General features: G+C 46.9%; 2 protein-coding genes across 3 annotated transcripts in view; one reads left to right on the top strand and one right to left on the bottom strand.

The window, feature by feature from the left end:
• The first annotated feature begins 232 nt into the window (after positions 1–232).
• Positions 233–4,269, top strand: Rasl11b (RAS like family 11 member B). 2 transcript variants are annotated; one of them, XM_023711088.1, is made up of 5 exons: positions 233–529; positions 1,023–1,079; positions 2,444–2,520; positions 3,256–3,677; positions 3,872–4,269. In XM_023711088.1, the coding sequence occupies exons 1-5, from the start codon at positions 388–390 to the stop codon at positions 3,912–3,914; spliced, it is 741 nt and encodes a 246-aa protein (XP_023566856.1). In that variant the 5' UTR covers positions 233–387; the 3' UTR covers positions 3,915–4,269. The 2 variants fall into 2 exon arrangements, with proteins under 2 accessions (XP_023566856.1, XP_004627558.1); XM_004627501.2 differs by having other exon boundaries at positions 3,256–4,269.
• A 6,558-nt stretch (positions 4,270–10,827) lies between these two features.
• Scfd2 (sec1 family domain containing 2) overlaps positions 10,828–13,070 on the bottom strand; it is a 548,660-nt gene continuing 546,417 nt past the window's right edge. The window contains exon 9 of the mRNA XM_004627502.2: positions 10,828–11,144. Coding sequence (XP_004627559.1) covers positions 11,052–11,144 — 93 coding nt within the window. The 3' untranslated portion in view covers positions 10,828–11,051. The remainder of the gene's footprint in view (positions 11,145–13,070) is intronic.

Here is a 13,070-nt window from a genome sequence, read left to right on the forward strand (position 1 = left end):
GCGGGGCGGCGCTCGCCATTGGGCGCGAACCTCACCCTCGTCGCGCCCGCCACCCCCGCCGCGCCCGCCTCACGGGGCCAGGCACTGGCTCTGGGCGCCAGTGGGGGCGCCGCGGCCCGGAGCAGCGCCGGGGGCGGGGCCTCGGCGAGACGACCTGTGATTGGCCGCAGGAGGCGGGGGCGGAGCCTTCCCGGGAGAAAACCGAGCGCGCGCCTCCGGGTCCAGTCCCGTCCCGAGCCTGACTCCCGGGAGCTGAGCTCCCCGAACGCCGCTCCGCTTGCTCCTGCGGTTTCTCCGTGCCGCGGCCGCCTCCTCTCCGTCCTCGCACCCGCTCCCCAGCTGCGCGCCTCCGCCTGTCTGCGCGGTGCAACCCCGGCCGGAGCGGCGATGCGCCTCATCCAGAACATGTGCACCATCGCCGAGTACCCTGCCGCGGGAAGCGCCGCGGCCGCCGAGTGCTGCTTAGGGCCCGCGGGCCGCCGGCTCGTCAAGATCGCCGTGGTGGGGGCTAGCGGCGTAGGCAAGACCGGTGAGTGCGCGCCCGCCACTCGCGGTGAAGGAGGCGCGGGGAGGGAGTGCGGCCCGGGAGGGGCCTGAGCGGCCATCACCTGCGCCCCTCTGCGCCCACTGGCCAGCGTGACCGAGCCTCAGGACGGCCAGGCGGCTTTCTGCGCGTTATCAGCGCCTTGGGGGTTAGAACTTTGGGGGGCTGAGCGTCTGGCATTTCTGGAACCGAAAGGGAGTGAGTGAAGTAACCCCGCCAGGGCCTCCGGGGCCGGGGAGACACTGTCTGGTGGAAGGCTTAGGTGTGGCCCAGCTGGCCACACAAGACAGGGTGTGCAACCAGACCCTCCGTGGCAGAGCTGGAGTCTGTCAGGGTGCTACTCCTCAGCCTGTCTGAAAGAAGGGGCAGGGTAGGAATTTCCTCAGTGGCTTTCTCCCAGAGTTGTGTTCCAGATGTGTGGTGGAGACGCAGCTAAGTTCGGGGTCACTTCTCTTACTTTTCTCTTTCTGATCTGCAGCTCTGGTGGTCCGATTCCTCACCAAGCGATTCATTGGGGACTATGAAAGAAACGCAGGTGAGGAGCGCGTTGCGGAGGCGCTGTCAGAACTGCTGTGCCCATTGCTCAGAGCCTTCCTGGCAGGTTCCTTCGCAGTGACAGCCAGGATCCTGCCTCTTTCCACTGTGCATGCCCTCCATCCACCCGTCCCCCAGCTGCCATCTGGCCTCATTCCATTCCAGGCCCATTCATCATTTTATCAAGTGCCTCAAAGTATTCCCTTTGGTATGTTTTAACTATAGGGACCCCAGTTGGAAGCACCCTTTGTACTCCAGGGCCTCTCCCTTCAAAACACGTCTGCAGAAGTCATAAAAAACTCTGCCTAGCTCCCCCCCACCCCCTCCCTCTCTGCTGGCTGCTTTTCAGAGGTGACCTTTGAAAGCAAAGGCCAAAGGAGAACAGTTATAAACCTAAAGTTCCTTTTCCCTAACAAAGAAAAATAACTAAATGGTAGATTTCAGGAACAGAGTTCCTGAATAAATGAGAGGACAAATATTTCAGTTCCTGTGGTTAAAAACAGCCACTGGCAAGGCTTATAGGCTTTCTATCTATGTATGCACTGTTAGATTTCTTCATTCAATAGCCTGGATAAAGTACCCATAGGGGAGTCACTGAATCAGTTATATAAGCTGTCCCAAGGAAAGCCGTCTTAGCCTTTTACTTTGATGTAGTTAATTATCACCACATTTTATTATAGCTGATAATGTGAGCTGTGCTTTTACTAACCATATTTCATGGCCAAAATATAAACTTAGGATCAAAGAATGATAATATACTAAAATAAAACAAAATTCCATGCATGCCAAAGCAAGAATATTTGCTTCAAGGCTGAGGGTGGTGGCGCACACCTGTATTGTAGTACACGGGAGGCTGAGACAGGAGGATTGCCATGAGCTTGAGGCCAGCTTGCACTGCGAACCGAGAGCCTGTCAAGAAAAAAAAAAAAAAAGAAAGAAAAACAGAAAGAAAGAAAAGCTTCAAGGAAATAGTCCAAGTATGGAAAACTCATTTAAAGTTAAATAAGGTTTTCAAAAACTTACAAACTTTGTTCTGGCTTTAATAAACTAACTAAACATGGGGCTACAATCTCAGTTGGCCTTCAAAACATTTTTTTAAAATAAGCACATTAGGGGCTGGGGAGATGGCTCAGTGGAATAAGCACTTGAGCGCAAGGGTCTGAGTTCAATCCCCAGTTCTGCCAAAATAAATAAATAAATAAATAAGCACAGTAAGTAGAAATAAACTATATCTTCTTTTTGTGTAACTATGTAGGCTACATTATTCCTAACATAAAACAAAACAAAACAAAAACAAAAGCCCTCACAGTGCTGTGAAGTCACACATGAAGGAAAAGCATAATCTTTCTCTCTTTGCCTCCATAGGTAATCTGTATACCAGACAAGTCCAGGTGGAAGGGGAAACCCTAGCCATACAAGTTCAGGACACTCCAGGAATTCAGGTGAGAGCTCAGACTACAACTGGGTCAGATGGGAGCTTTGCTGGGTGTGGACCTAAGGGAGTCAGGGCTAGACTTACATACTGCTTGACGCTTCAGTTGCATCTGGCTGTGGGTCGGTTTTAGCCTGGCTTGGTTTGGGAGCTTTGGCAGAGAGACAGAACCCTTCTATTAGGAGTACTCCGCACAGCAGGAAAGACTAAACCAAACACTGGGAGTTGGCAGAGTCTCCTTGCTATCATTAGAAAGATCAGTTTTTACATACATGTCTTTGGCATTAAAAACCAAATATTGAGGTATAGTTTCAAATACTTTGAATCACTTTTATGTTGTGGAAAGTTACTCTATAGACAAAAGAGCCATGTTAGTGGTTTTTTTTTTTTCTTTCAAACTGGGCAGTTATCCAGGTTTAAATGCTTCCAGCTCCTATCTTTACTTCCCCAGACTTACTGTCTAGCCAGTTAATTTCCCATTTTGTGCAACTACAAAGTCTCTCTGCATGGAGTTCTCTGCAGGTCAATTTTCCACTTGAGTGTGGTGAGCTGCACTGTTATTTATTCCAACTCTGTGCAGCTGGATCAACATATTGTCAAGAAAGCTGAAGTGTGTAGGGATAAAACGTGTTTATGACTTGCAGCCCGGCATTACTGTGAAGGGCTCTTTTGAATTCAGTATCCCACCAATCCCGTGCTCTTTGCAGCACTCGCCATTCACCTTGCCATCACCCCTCTCTTCCAGGCCCACGAAAATGGCTTGAGCTGCAACGAGCAGTTGAATCGGTGCATCCGGTGGGCAGATGCTGTGGTGATTGTTTTTTCCATCACTGACCACAAGAGCTATGAACTCATTGGACAACTCCACCAGCATGTCCAGCAGCTCCACCTGGGCACCCGGCTGCCTGTGGTGCTCGTGGCTAACAAGGCTGACCTGCTGCACATCAAGCAGGTTGACCCTCAGCTTGGACTGCAACTGGCTAGCATGCTGGGCTGCTCCTTCTATGAAGTGTCTGTCAGTGAAAATTACAACGGTGTCTATAATGCTTTCCATGTCCTGTGCAAAGAAGTGAGGCACAAGCAGCAGCCCAGCGGCACGCCTGAGAAGCGAAGAACCTCTCTCATTCCACGGCCCAAGTCACCCAACATGCAGGACCTGAAGAGAAGGTTCAAGCAAGCTCTCTCTGCCAAAGTGAGAACTGTCACCTCTGTTTGAAATGTGACGCTCAAGGGGGTTTGATCTTCCAGGAAGAGGCCCGGAGGTGCTTCTAGGTTGGGATCCTTGGGTGCCACCAGTAGTTTGTGTTTCCAGGAAGGGCTGGAGCCAAAGGGCCTGGGGCCTGTGGAACTGCTGCATAAAGACATGCAGTGGAAGCAGAGGACAGATGGATGGGGCCTGAGTGAGCCCCTAAAAGCCACTCTCTGTACATGTGACCTGTCTGTGTCTTGTGTCCTCCAGGGTGGGGAAGAGGGCACACTTGTTATGGTTGTTCTTAACTGCCTTGTAAATGATGGTCAGTTGTAGTTTCAAGCAGATATATTTGTGTGGTTGATGGTGGGAATGAAGGGACTGATTAAATCTTTGTAGACTTCCTTTTCTCCCCTTCCTCTTCTTTTCTTTCTCCCAAAAGGAAGAATTACTTTTCTTCTGTCAACATGTTTTGCCCCTCTGGAACACTGTTCCTTACAGAATATCTTTCTAATCTAAAGGATACCCAGATTTCTTTTTTTAAGAACAAAGAGAAAAACAAAACAAAACCCAAAGGGGCTCCAGTTTATGGGCTCACAGACAGCTAGACCTGTGGTCTACAGGAGGCACTGGCTGTGCTCACCCGCGACGGGGTTGCTCCGTTGGACATGCATCCAGGAGCTGGGAACTCAGACTCTTCAACTCCAGACTGATTGTAAGACTATATAGTTCCTTGTGGTTTTTCTTAAACTGTTGGATCAGGTACAGAACAGTGTCAATGGATTTTGGTGTGATTTGTGTAAATGGCTTATGGCAATGACATTGGGTTGCTTTTCCTAGGCCGGGCGGAGTCATGGTAATGGGGGGCGAAAATACAAAAACACTATCTTACGGAGTGTCCAGATGCAGGGGCTACCTGCCAAATCCCCTACACAAATGCACTTTAAAAAGCCACTTGTGCTTTGGGTTAAACTGTAATTAATTTATTTTATGTACAATAAATATCATTTTAAAAGAACAGGCATGTGACTTGGTCTTCCTTGGAATGTTAACACTACCCTTCAGAAAAAAAAAAAATATTATTAGCATCTTTTATTGTGTATACTGAGTCAGGCCTTAAGCCTTCTAGGGTTTGTTGAAGTCTCAGAACCAACCAATGAGACACATTTTATTATCCCTATTGTACAGATGGTGAAATAGGCTTCGAGAAGAGCAGGTTAAATAACGTGTCAGGGGACAACCTGGGAGGGTGGTATATTACAGTTGGCTGCTTTATATTCATAAGCAGCATAATTCCTACTCCATTTCCTTCATGGGCCTCTCCATAAACCTAAAACAAATGTCTGATTAAACATATCTTTCAGCAAAGCCCTGAGGGTACAGGTGCTTCTACACAAAATCAGTGCTTCCATATATGCAATTTACTTGATAAACCTATTGGTATAGTTTCCCAAAATACACTTTCTTCTCACAGTAAAAGCTTGCAGCCATTGCTCTCGGGCTGTTCAGAGCCACTCCTATGAGGGTGTGTACTCCTGCCAGCCTCTTCTCACTTCCATTGGTCCTGAAAGGCCTTCTGTGCATGCCAAGTCACTGTCTTGATGGGCCAATGACCACACTGTATTTATTCACACGGGGCTTTCCATCTCGGTCTGCCCAGTCCGCAGGATAGCCCTGTGAGGAGGTGGGGCAGGTGACACCATTTTAAAGAGGAGAAAAGCAAATTCAGTTTTGAGTGACTTGCTCACATTCACTGGAAGACTTGAATCAGTGTCTTCTCACTGTATGGCATTTCCTGTGTAAACACACACACACAATACTGCCTGCATGCGTGGGGCTGTGGGGCCAAGGGAAGCAGCCAACCTGCATAGCTGCTGGGGTTCTCTGTATGGCCTGGGGTCAGGCTTTCAAAAGTTTCCTGGGCTGAACTGCTATCCTCAGTGATGCTCTGAGGAGGCCTGAAGCTTTCCAGTTGAGCAACTTTCTACATTTAGTGCCTACAGATGCCTTGAGAAGGGTGTACCTCACTGTGTAGAGACCTGACCAGACGCTCCTCACTGGTTTTCTTCCTATGCAGGTGTGGTCGCAATGCCCAGTGAGTGGGTTTTACCATGATCTCTTACCCATGGCCTAAACTAAAGAAGGGAAGTGTTTCCTGTGTCCAGCTTACTGCAGCACCGCTCTCCTTCCCATCACTCTGCGCCTGTGCAGCCCTCCTGCAGGTGCGGTCTGCTCCTGGCTGGGAGGACACAATACCTTTGCATCTCCCAGCCTCTGGCCCTAACCACTGCCCCTCAGCCCTCACCCGTGCACAGAACTGTGTCCCACATATCACCTAGACATTCTGGGTACAAGGGGTCCTGAAACTTTAGTCCATCCAAAGGGATGAAGTGGTTTTTGTTTGGCAGGGAGTGAAGGGGGAGACCATGGCGCCCCTGTAAACTACCCAGGTCCTGGTTCTGTCCAGTGTCTTGGGCTGATTGAAGTGTTGGTGGTTCTACAATGCACCCTCCTTCTTCTCTTTTTATGAAGTTGGCTTTATGTTTCATTATTTTCCTCATCTTTCATTATTAGTACCTCTGTATTTAATCCTTTCTCCTTCTAAAAATGTCTAAATTCCAATCTCCTGACCCTGAGAAACATGCTTCTCCTTCCTGGGTGGGACAGCTCCTGGGCATGCTGGCAAGGGGAGGCAGGGGTGTGTGTGTGTGTGTGTGTGTGTGTGTGTGTGTGTGTGTGTGTGTCTAGGAACAGAGCCCCTGTGGAGAGGAATGGATCTGCATTTACTGCACAAGTACATCCTGCCAGATTATACACATTCTCCTCGAACATTCTGAATCCTGAGGAGGATAAGGAGATTCCTACTGTATGCACAAGAATTCGTTTCCTGCTTAGGAATTCATTACCTGCTTAGGACTGCAGAGATGGTGCCATGATTGCTTCTGCTCTATTTCTGGAAAACCTATGGGCTGGGCACAGTTTGGGGGGAAGGTTTGAAATAATGAACATTTCCCACAACTATACCACCCATCTTCAGTATTCTACAGAAAAGGAAATGGAGGCTCAGAATGAAGCAGCTGGCCCAACTCTGAAGAGACAGACCCAGGTCTCTGCTTCAGGTAGCCTGCTGGGCCCAACTCCTCCAAGAGACACCCTCTCTGCCACCCGATCCTCCCTTCTGGGCCCTATTTCCTTGCCTGTTCCCCCATCTCCCACCTCCTGTCTGCTATTGGCTCTGGCTCCTCCCTGGGCCCCGGCCCCCCTCACAGCCAGGCCACATCTGCTATTGCCATCAGCCAGCTGCTGCTGGCCTCTAGCCCCACTCCGGAATAAAGACGTCCAGGCGGTGGGGTGGGGGTGACTGCCAGTCTGTCTTAGAACCAACCAGACCCATATCTGTCATGAAGTCTGGCTTTCGAGTTGCCTCCCTGCCTCAAATCAAAACCACTCTTGGCCCTCTGCAGGCTGCCAGGCCCCGCTATGCTGTCAGAGGGATGGTGGACACTGCTGGCCCTACTTGCCTCTCTCTGTGCCCACATGGACAAGGTACCACCAGACCTGAGTCTTCCACCCAGCTTCTCTGAGCCCCCAGGTTAAGAAGCTATGGGCATGTTGACAGAGAGCCTCTTGTTTAGGAGAAAAATGGGATTTCAACATTCATCTTATACCCCAAGAGGGAAAAAACAAATCTATGTTCTGGGCAAACGAACAAGCTTGTGGGCAAATTCCCACAAAGAAGCAGTTGGGAAACTGATCCTGCCTTGGCTGAGGAGAAATGGAAAGGGCTGGCCGTCTCTGTAGAGAACTCATGCTAGGCCCCTCTGGGAATGGCAGCCCAGAAGGAATCCCAGAGCTTGTCTGGTTACAATGAATAACATCCAGGAAAACTGGTACTGCTGGCACTTCCAGAAAGTCTAAAGAGAGAAGGTTCCAGAAAGTTCTTATTGTTCTCATTACTCTTGCATTTGAGAAGTGAGCAGGATTAAGATTCTTGACAGTGTTAAGACCCCAGACATCCCCATGACTTTCTCACATAGCCTGCAGACCTGTCACCAGCTGGATTTGTTTGCTTTTTGTCATTTTGAGACAGGATCTCACTATGCAGTTCAGGTTGGCCTTGAGCTCACCTTGTTGCCCAGGCTAGTCTCAAACTTTCAACAATCCTCCTGCCTCAGCCTCCCCAGTGCTGGGATTACAGGAGTGTGCCATCATGTCTGGTTCTTGGATTTGTCTTCTTATATTCCTTTTAAAATAGAGATAGAGGGGCCGGGGAGATGGCTCAGTGGAATAAACGCTTCCCTGGCAAGTGCAAGGGCCTGAGTTCAATCTCCAGTTCCGTCAAGATAAAATGAAATGAAATGAAATGAAATAATGAAATGAAATGAAATAAAATAAAATAGAGATAGAGTTCTTGATGTTTCTTGGACAGAATGATAGACAACATTTATAATACTGGATTATTTGTTGTTGAGATTGTGTTTGTAGGAACTGGGGTAAAATAAATAATGGTGGTCTTTGGAGGGAGCTTGATGGAATTCTTTGTTATTGAAATACCACTATAACGCAGGGGCAGAGGCCTAAACAAAACTATCGGCGTAGGTCCTGGCCCTCTGAGGCCGATGCTGGCTCTGGAGCACTTCCAGACACTTTGCTGTGTCCACCATGTTTGCTGGGAAGAGAACTGCAGGGAGGTTTACAAAATCAGAAGTCAACTGCTTCAAAGTATTTATACCTCCATTGGATGTGTTTATAAAAGGTGGCCTGTTAGGTCCCTGGCAGGAGATTTGCATGCACGTGCTTGTTTTGGCTCTGGCCAGTCACAGTTCAGATGATAAACATTCACACCCAGGCCTGAAAAAAGAGAAAGCAGCCCCAGCACTTAGCTTGGCCCTTTTGTATCACTCCCAGGTGGCTGACATGGGGCTGGGAGTTGCAGTGCCTCTTTAGTACGGATATATTGGGGTAAGGGCGAAGAGGTAAATCAGGGTGGCAACGGCAGATTCTGCACAGCAGACTTGTGCCATTTCCCCTGTCTCTCAGGAACCGCCTGTGACCAGGTTTCATGCAGGATTGAATGCACTTTCAAGACATGATAACTGCTTCGTGGTAACATAGTAACACAGGTTATAGCTTTTGGATATTCTTTTATAAAGTAGAAATGTTTAACTGTAGTTTAAAACTATAAAGTCCCAAAGATAATATACAACTAATACATGTTTACTGTAAAAAATCAAAACAATGCGGAACTATATAGAGAGTAGGACTACTTCTTTTAGCATTCCCACTTGACATTTATGCCCAGAGTAAGCTCTTGTTATCAATTTGGCTTTCTATTTCAGAAAATTCCCTGTGCATGTAGACACGTGGCTTGCAACTTAACTTTCAGAAGAACCTCATGGTGCCAGGCATCAGGAGGAGCACAGGGGCCTGATCTCTGCGTGCCACACAGTCAGGGGCTTGTGGCTCAGAAGGTTGCAGAGTGCCGGAATGTTCACTCACTGCAGCCTTGACTTTATTTATTTATTTATTTAGTCTTTTTGAGACAGGGTCTCAATATGCAGTCCAGCCTGGCTTTGAACTTACAACAATCTTCTTGCCTCAGTCTCCCTAGTGCTGGGATTACATATTTTAGAATGAATGAAAGAATGCAAATTTGAGTCATATAACAGGCTACTTTATTTCAGAAAATATTAATCTCTGCTTACATTATAATTTTTTGGGGGTGACTGCCATTTTCCTCATTTAAACTAAGATTTTAGATTAGCAGGATTAAAAAAAGTAGTGTGGTGTCGCATGTCTGTAATCCCACTACTTGGAAGGCTGAGGCAGGAAGTTCATGAGGCTGAGGCCAGCCTGGGCTACATACCAAGATCTTGTCTGAAAAAACAAACACACAAGCAAGCAAGCAAGCAAGTAAACATCTGAGTTCTATTCAGCACCATCAAAGAACTGGCATTAAGTGGAAAGCATACTTAGGCAAGAAAGTAAACATCTACTTCTATAAACATCCTGCTTTTATTATATCTCAATGATTTCCAACCTCACATTTTGTTTTATTTTCCCCATGAAATGAGTGTTTTTAAAAATCAGAGACTGAGTATCTTGGTGTACATTTTATTTTCTCTACCTGTTTAAATCCACGCTAGAAACAGTTTTCAGTTTTGTCTTCTTATTATAAATATCTTTTAGAGATTCTAGCAATTTCCATTGACCACATCAATAAATGCCTGGGCTTAAAACTGTTCTTTTTCTTTTCCTCCTTAGAGTTCTCATAGTATTTCACCAAATACAACTGGATGTTTCTTCTAGGGTCAGAAGGAAAATTCAACTTACGGAAAAGAAAGCTTTATGTTTCAATAGGCACTGTGAACCCTAAAGGCCATGAAGGAATGGGGTTTACCACTGGACTCCCCCAGAGGAGAAAGCCCCTGCTGGAGGCTGCCTCAGAGTCAGGAAGACTTCATAGGCCAGCCTGGCCCTCACCCCTTCTCCCCTGCTGTTTCAAGGAGCCTGGCAGCTCTGCCCAGGGAGCTCTTGGAACAATGTCACCTTTTGTATGGCAGGGTGATTTACAACGCGTGCAGGCGACCAGGCTGCCCCACTGCCAGCCCTCCCTTCCTCGTCTGTTCAGAATGCTCCAGATCAGGAGAGAAACAAAGCCTCAGACTCTACTTGCAATGTTCCTCCTGAGTTATACAACTTTAAGAAAAACCCGTTTCCTTACACTCATAACTCTAAAGCACTTTTGCCTTCTCTTTGACCAATGCCCAATCAAAAGGCTTTTTGCCACCTATCCACATTTGCCAACAGGCCTTTATCTAGATTTAAAGAAGATAAGGTAGAATCAGGAGAACATAAGGAAGATAAGATGATAAATGGAAATTGCCACTAATTAGGTCAGCTAAAGATAGCTTGCTACCTTTAGCAAAATGAAAAAGACAAAAAAAAAAAAAAAAAAAAATCAAGGCACAATTTTTTTTGGTACACTGGATTGAACCTAGGAGTACTGAGCTACATCCCCAGTCTTTTTTTTTTTTTTTTTTTTTTTTTTAATTGGAAAGAAGTTGTTATTTTTACTTGGAAAGATCTCACTGAGTTGCTAAAATTCGAAATTGTGATCCTCCTGCTTCAACCTCCCAAGTAGCTGGGATTACAGGCCTACACCACCAGGCCCAACTGTAATTTTTTTTAAAGAATAAGACCAATCTAAATAAAGTACCTCATTACACAGTTATCAAGACCCTTTCAGCACGATGCAGTCATACCCACAATTAGCTAGGCATATCTGGAATGAAGACAAACAATGGTATTGGTATTTCCAGCTTGGGTAGGTCTTATCTTCTTAGTAGATGTCAGAAGCCAAGGTCTGGATGTAGTCGGTCTGTTGCAAAGAGCAGCTCAGGAATGTTAAGTGGCTTCAGGAGTCTCGTGGACAGCACGATCACCTAACAGGAGGGGCAAATAAATTGTAGAAGTTTGGAAAGTCAACACTGGGTTATTTGATTTTAAGAAATAAAATGCAGCAAGTGTCTTTGGAGAGAGGCACAGAGTGGAGGGCCATGAAGAAGAGAGTGTGACAGGTTGAATGTCTTCTGGTACTAGTGTCCTGCTCTGTGTGTGTGTGTGTGTGTGTGTGTGTATGTGTGTGTGTGTGCATGGTCTAGGAAGGATGGCCCGTGGAACAGCTGGACAGGTCTACTAGACCTTTAACCAGGGATACACTAAGAAAGCATGAATGATGCTGGATGCACTGAGAGGCTGAGCCCAGCCACCCCTTGCTGCTGAACTGATTGAGATCACACCCTAGCTTTAGCCTGTGGCAATTAGATGGCAGGCTTCTTTGGGGGAAGCCTTTGCTCACCCATGCTAGGTATAGCTAAGAGGAGGGTCTGTGCTGGGATACTGCTTGCACTGGTTTCTTGGTACCACAAACTGAGTCCAATCTACACACACTTACACAGTTTTGGGGACTTCAAAGTCTAAGATCAAGGTGCTATAGGGTGGGTTCCTTCCAAAAGCTGCAAGGGAGCCGCTTCTACCTCTTGCTCTCACTCTCTGCATCTCTGCACTGTCTTCCTCTATATATGTCTGTCACTCTGTCCTTTTCCCACATACAGCCATACTAGATTAGAGTCCATACTAATGAGGTCTCCTTAATATAACTGATTACAAAGACTATTTCCACATAGGTCACATTCACAGGTTTGGGGAGTGGGGCTAGAATTTCAACATCTCTTTTGGGGGTGGATGAACACAAGTAAAACCATGATGATGATGACAGTAGCAGCTAGTATTTCCTGGTTCTTCTGATGAGCCAGGTTCTGAAGATTGGCTGTCATCTCCACTTAATCCTCACCACATGCCTTATTAGCCGCATTTATTGTTCCCATAAGGCAATGCTAGGTCACTCTTCCAGGATACACATAAGCAGCTAAGTAAGGAGCAGCTGAGGTCCTGGCTCCAGGGTCAGTGTCCTTCACCAGAGCTCTGGGAGTGGCTGCCTGGCTTCTCTAATCTATAGGGGGCTTTTGGCCCTTCCAGTTGCTCACTGGGTGATGCCTCTAGCTTCTGTTGGCCTGGACCTTACTCTGGGGGCAGATTTCTCTTCCAGCATGGTGAGAGCTTATTTCCAGGGCTGAGTGTGTGAGATGTTCTGTAAGGACTGGTGATGTTTGAGGAGGTAGCCACAGGATGAGGGGCTCGAATCAGAATACTACAGGGTGGCACCTGAGCCAGGTGATGTCAAGGCTGCAGCCTGACTCACCTGCATACACTGCCCGGCTGTGCTTCAAGGGGAGCAAGTTGGTTTGGGCACTTCCCCATCCTCCCCTCCTGCCCTCCAAGGTTGTTCCAGGTGCAGCCAAGTCAATGAAGCAATCAATTACTAATTCACCAGCTCACTGAGGGAAAACGGAGCCCACATTCCAGTGCAATGGGGAAGAGTGGATGGCAACCAGTGTAGGGAGGTGTTTCATAATTTTTTTGTTGTCATTAAAAACAATTTTTCAAAAACCTACTGAAAAATTTCTCTTTTAAAAAAACACTAGTAGGGGCCAGGGAGATGGCTCAGTAGAATAAGCGCTTCCCTGGCAAGCGCAAGGGCCTGAGTTCAATCTCCGGCTCCGCAAAATAAATAAATAAATAAATAAATAAATAAATAAATAAATAAAAAAAAATATTAAAAAAACCCCACTAGTACATGGAAGCACCTATTTTACTTGCTTTTTTTTTTTTTTTTGAAATGGCATTATCTTAAGCAAATATATTGCTAACGTCAGCCAAGTCATTTTTGGTAGAAAAAAATTGCACTGAAATTTGTGCTTCCCATTTCTTCCCTGAAAGCCAAACAATGAGAGTTTGAAGACACTGAG

The sequence above is a fragment of the Octodon degus genome, unplaced genomic scaffold, assembly GCF_000260255.1.
Source record: "Octodon degus isolate 3935 unplaced genomic scaffold, OctDeg1.0 scaffold00019, whole genome shotgun sequence".
NCBI classification, from domain to species: Eukaryota; Metazoa; Chordata; class Mammalia; order Rodentia; family Octodontidae; genus Octodon; species Octodon degus.

What these genes read in the sequence shown, in the direction of transcription:
- Rasl11b (XM_004627501.2), top strand. Translation starts at nt 388, where the DNA reads ATGCGCCTCATCCAGAACATGTGCACCATCGCCGAGTACCCTGCCGCG. An exon ending in TAGCGGCGTAGGCAAGACCG is followed by an intron (nt 530 to 1,022) that starts GTGAGTGCGCGC and finishes TCTGATCTGCAG; the next exon opens with CTCTGGTGGTCCGATTCCTC. An exon ending in GGACTATGAAAGAAACGCAG is followed by an intron (nt 1,080 to 2,443) that starts GTGAGGAGCGCG and finishes TTGCCTCCATAG; the next exon opens with GTAATCTGTATACCAGACAA.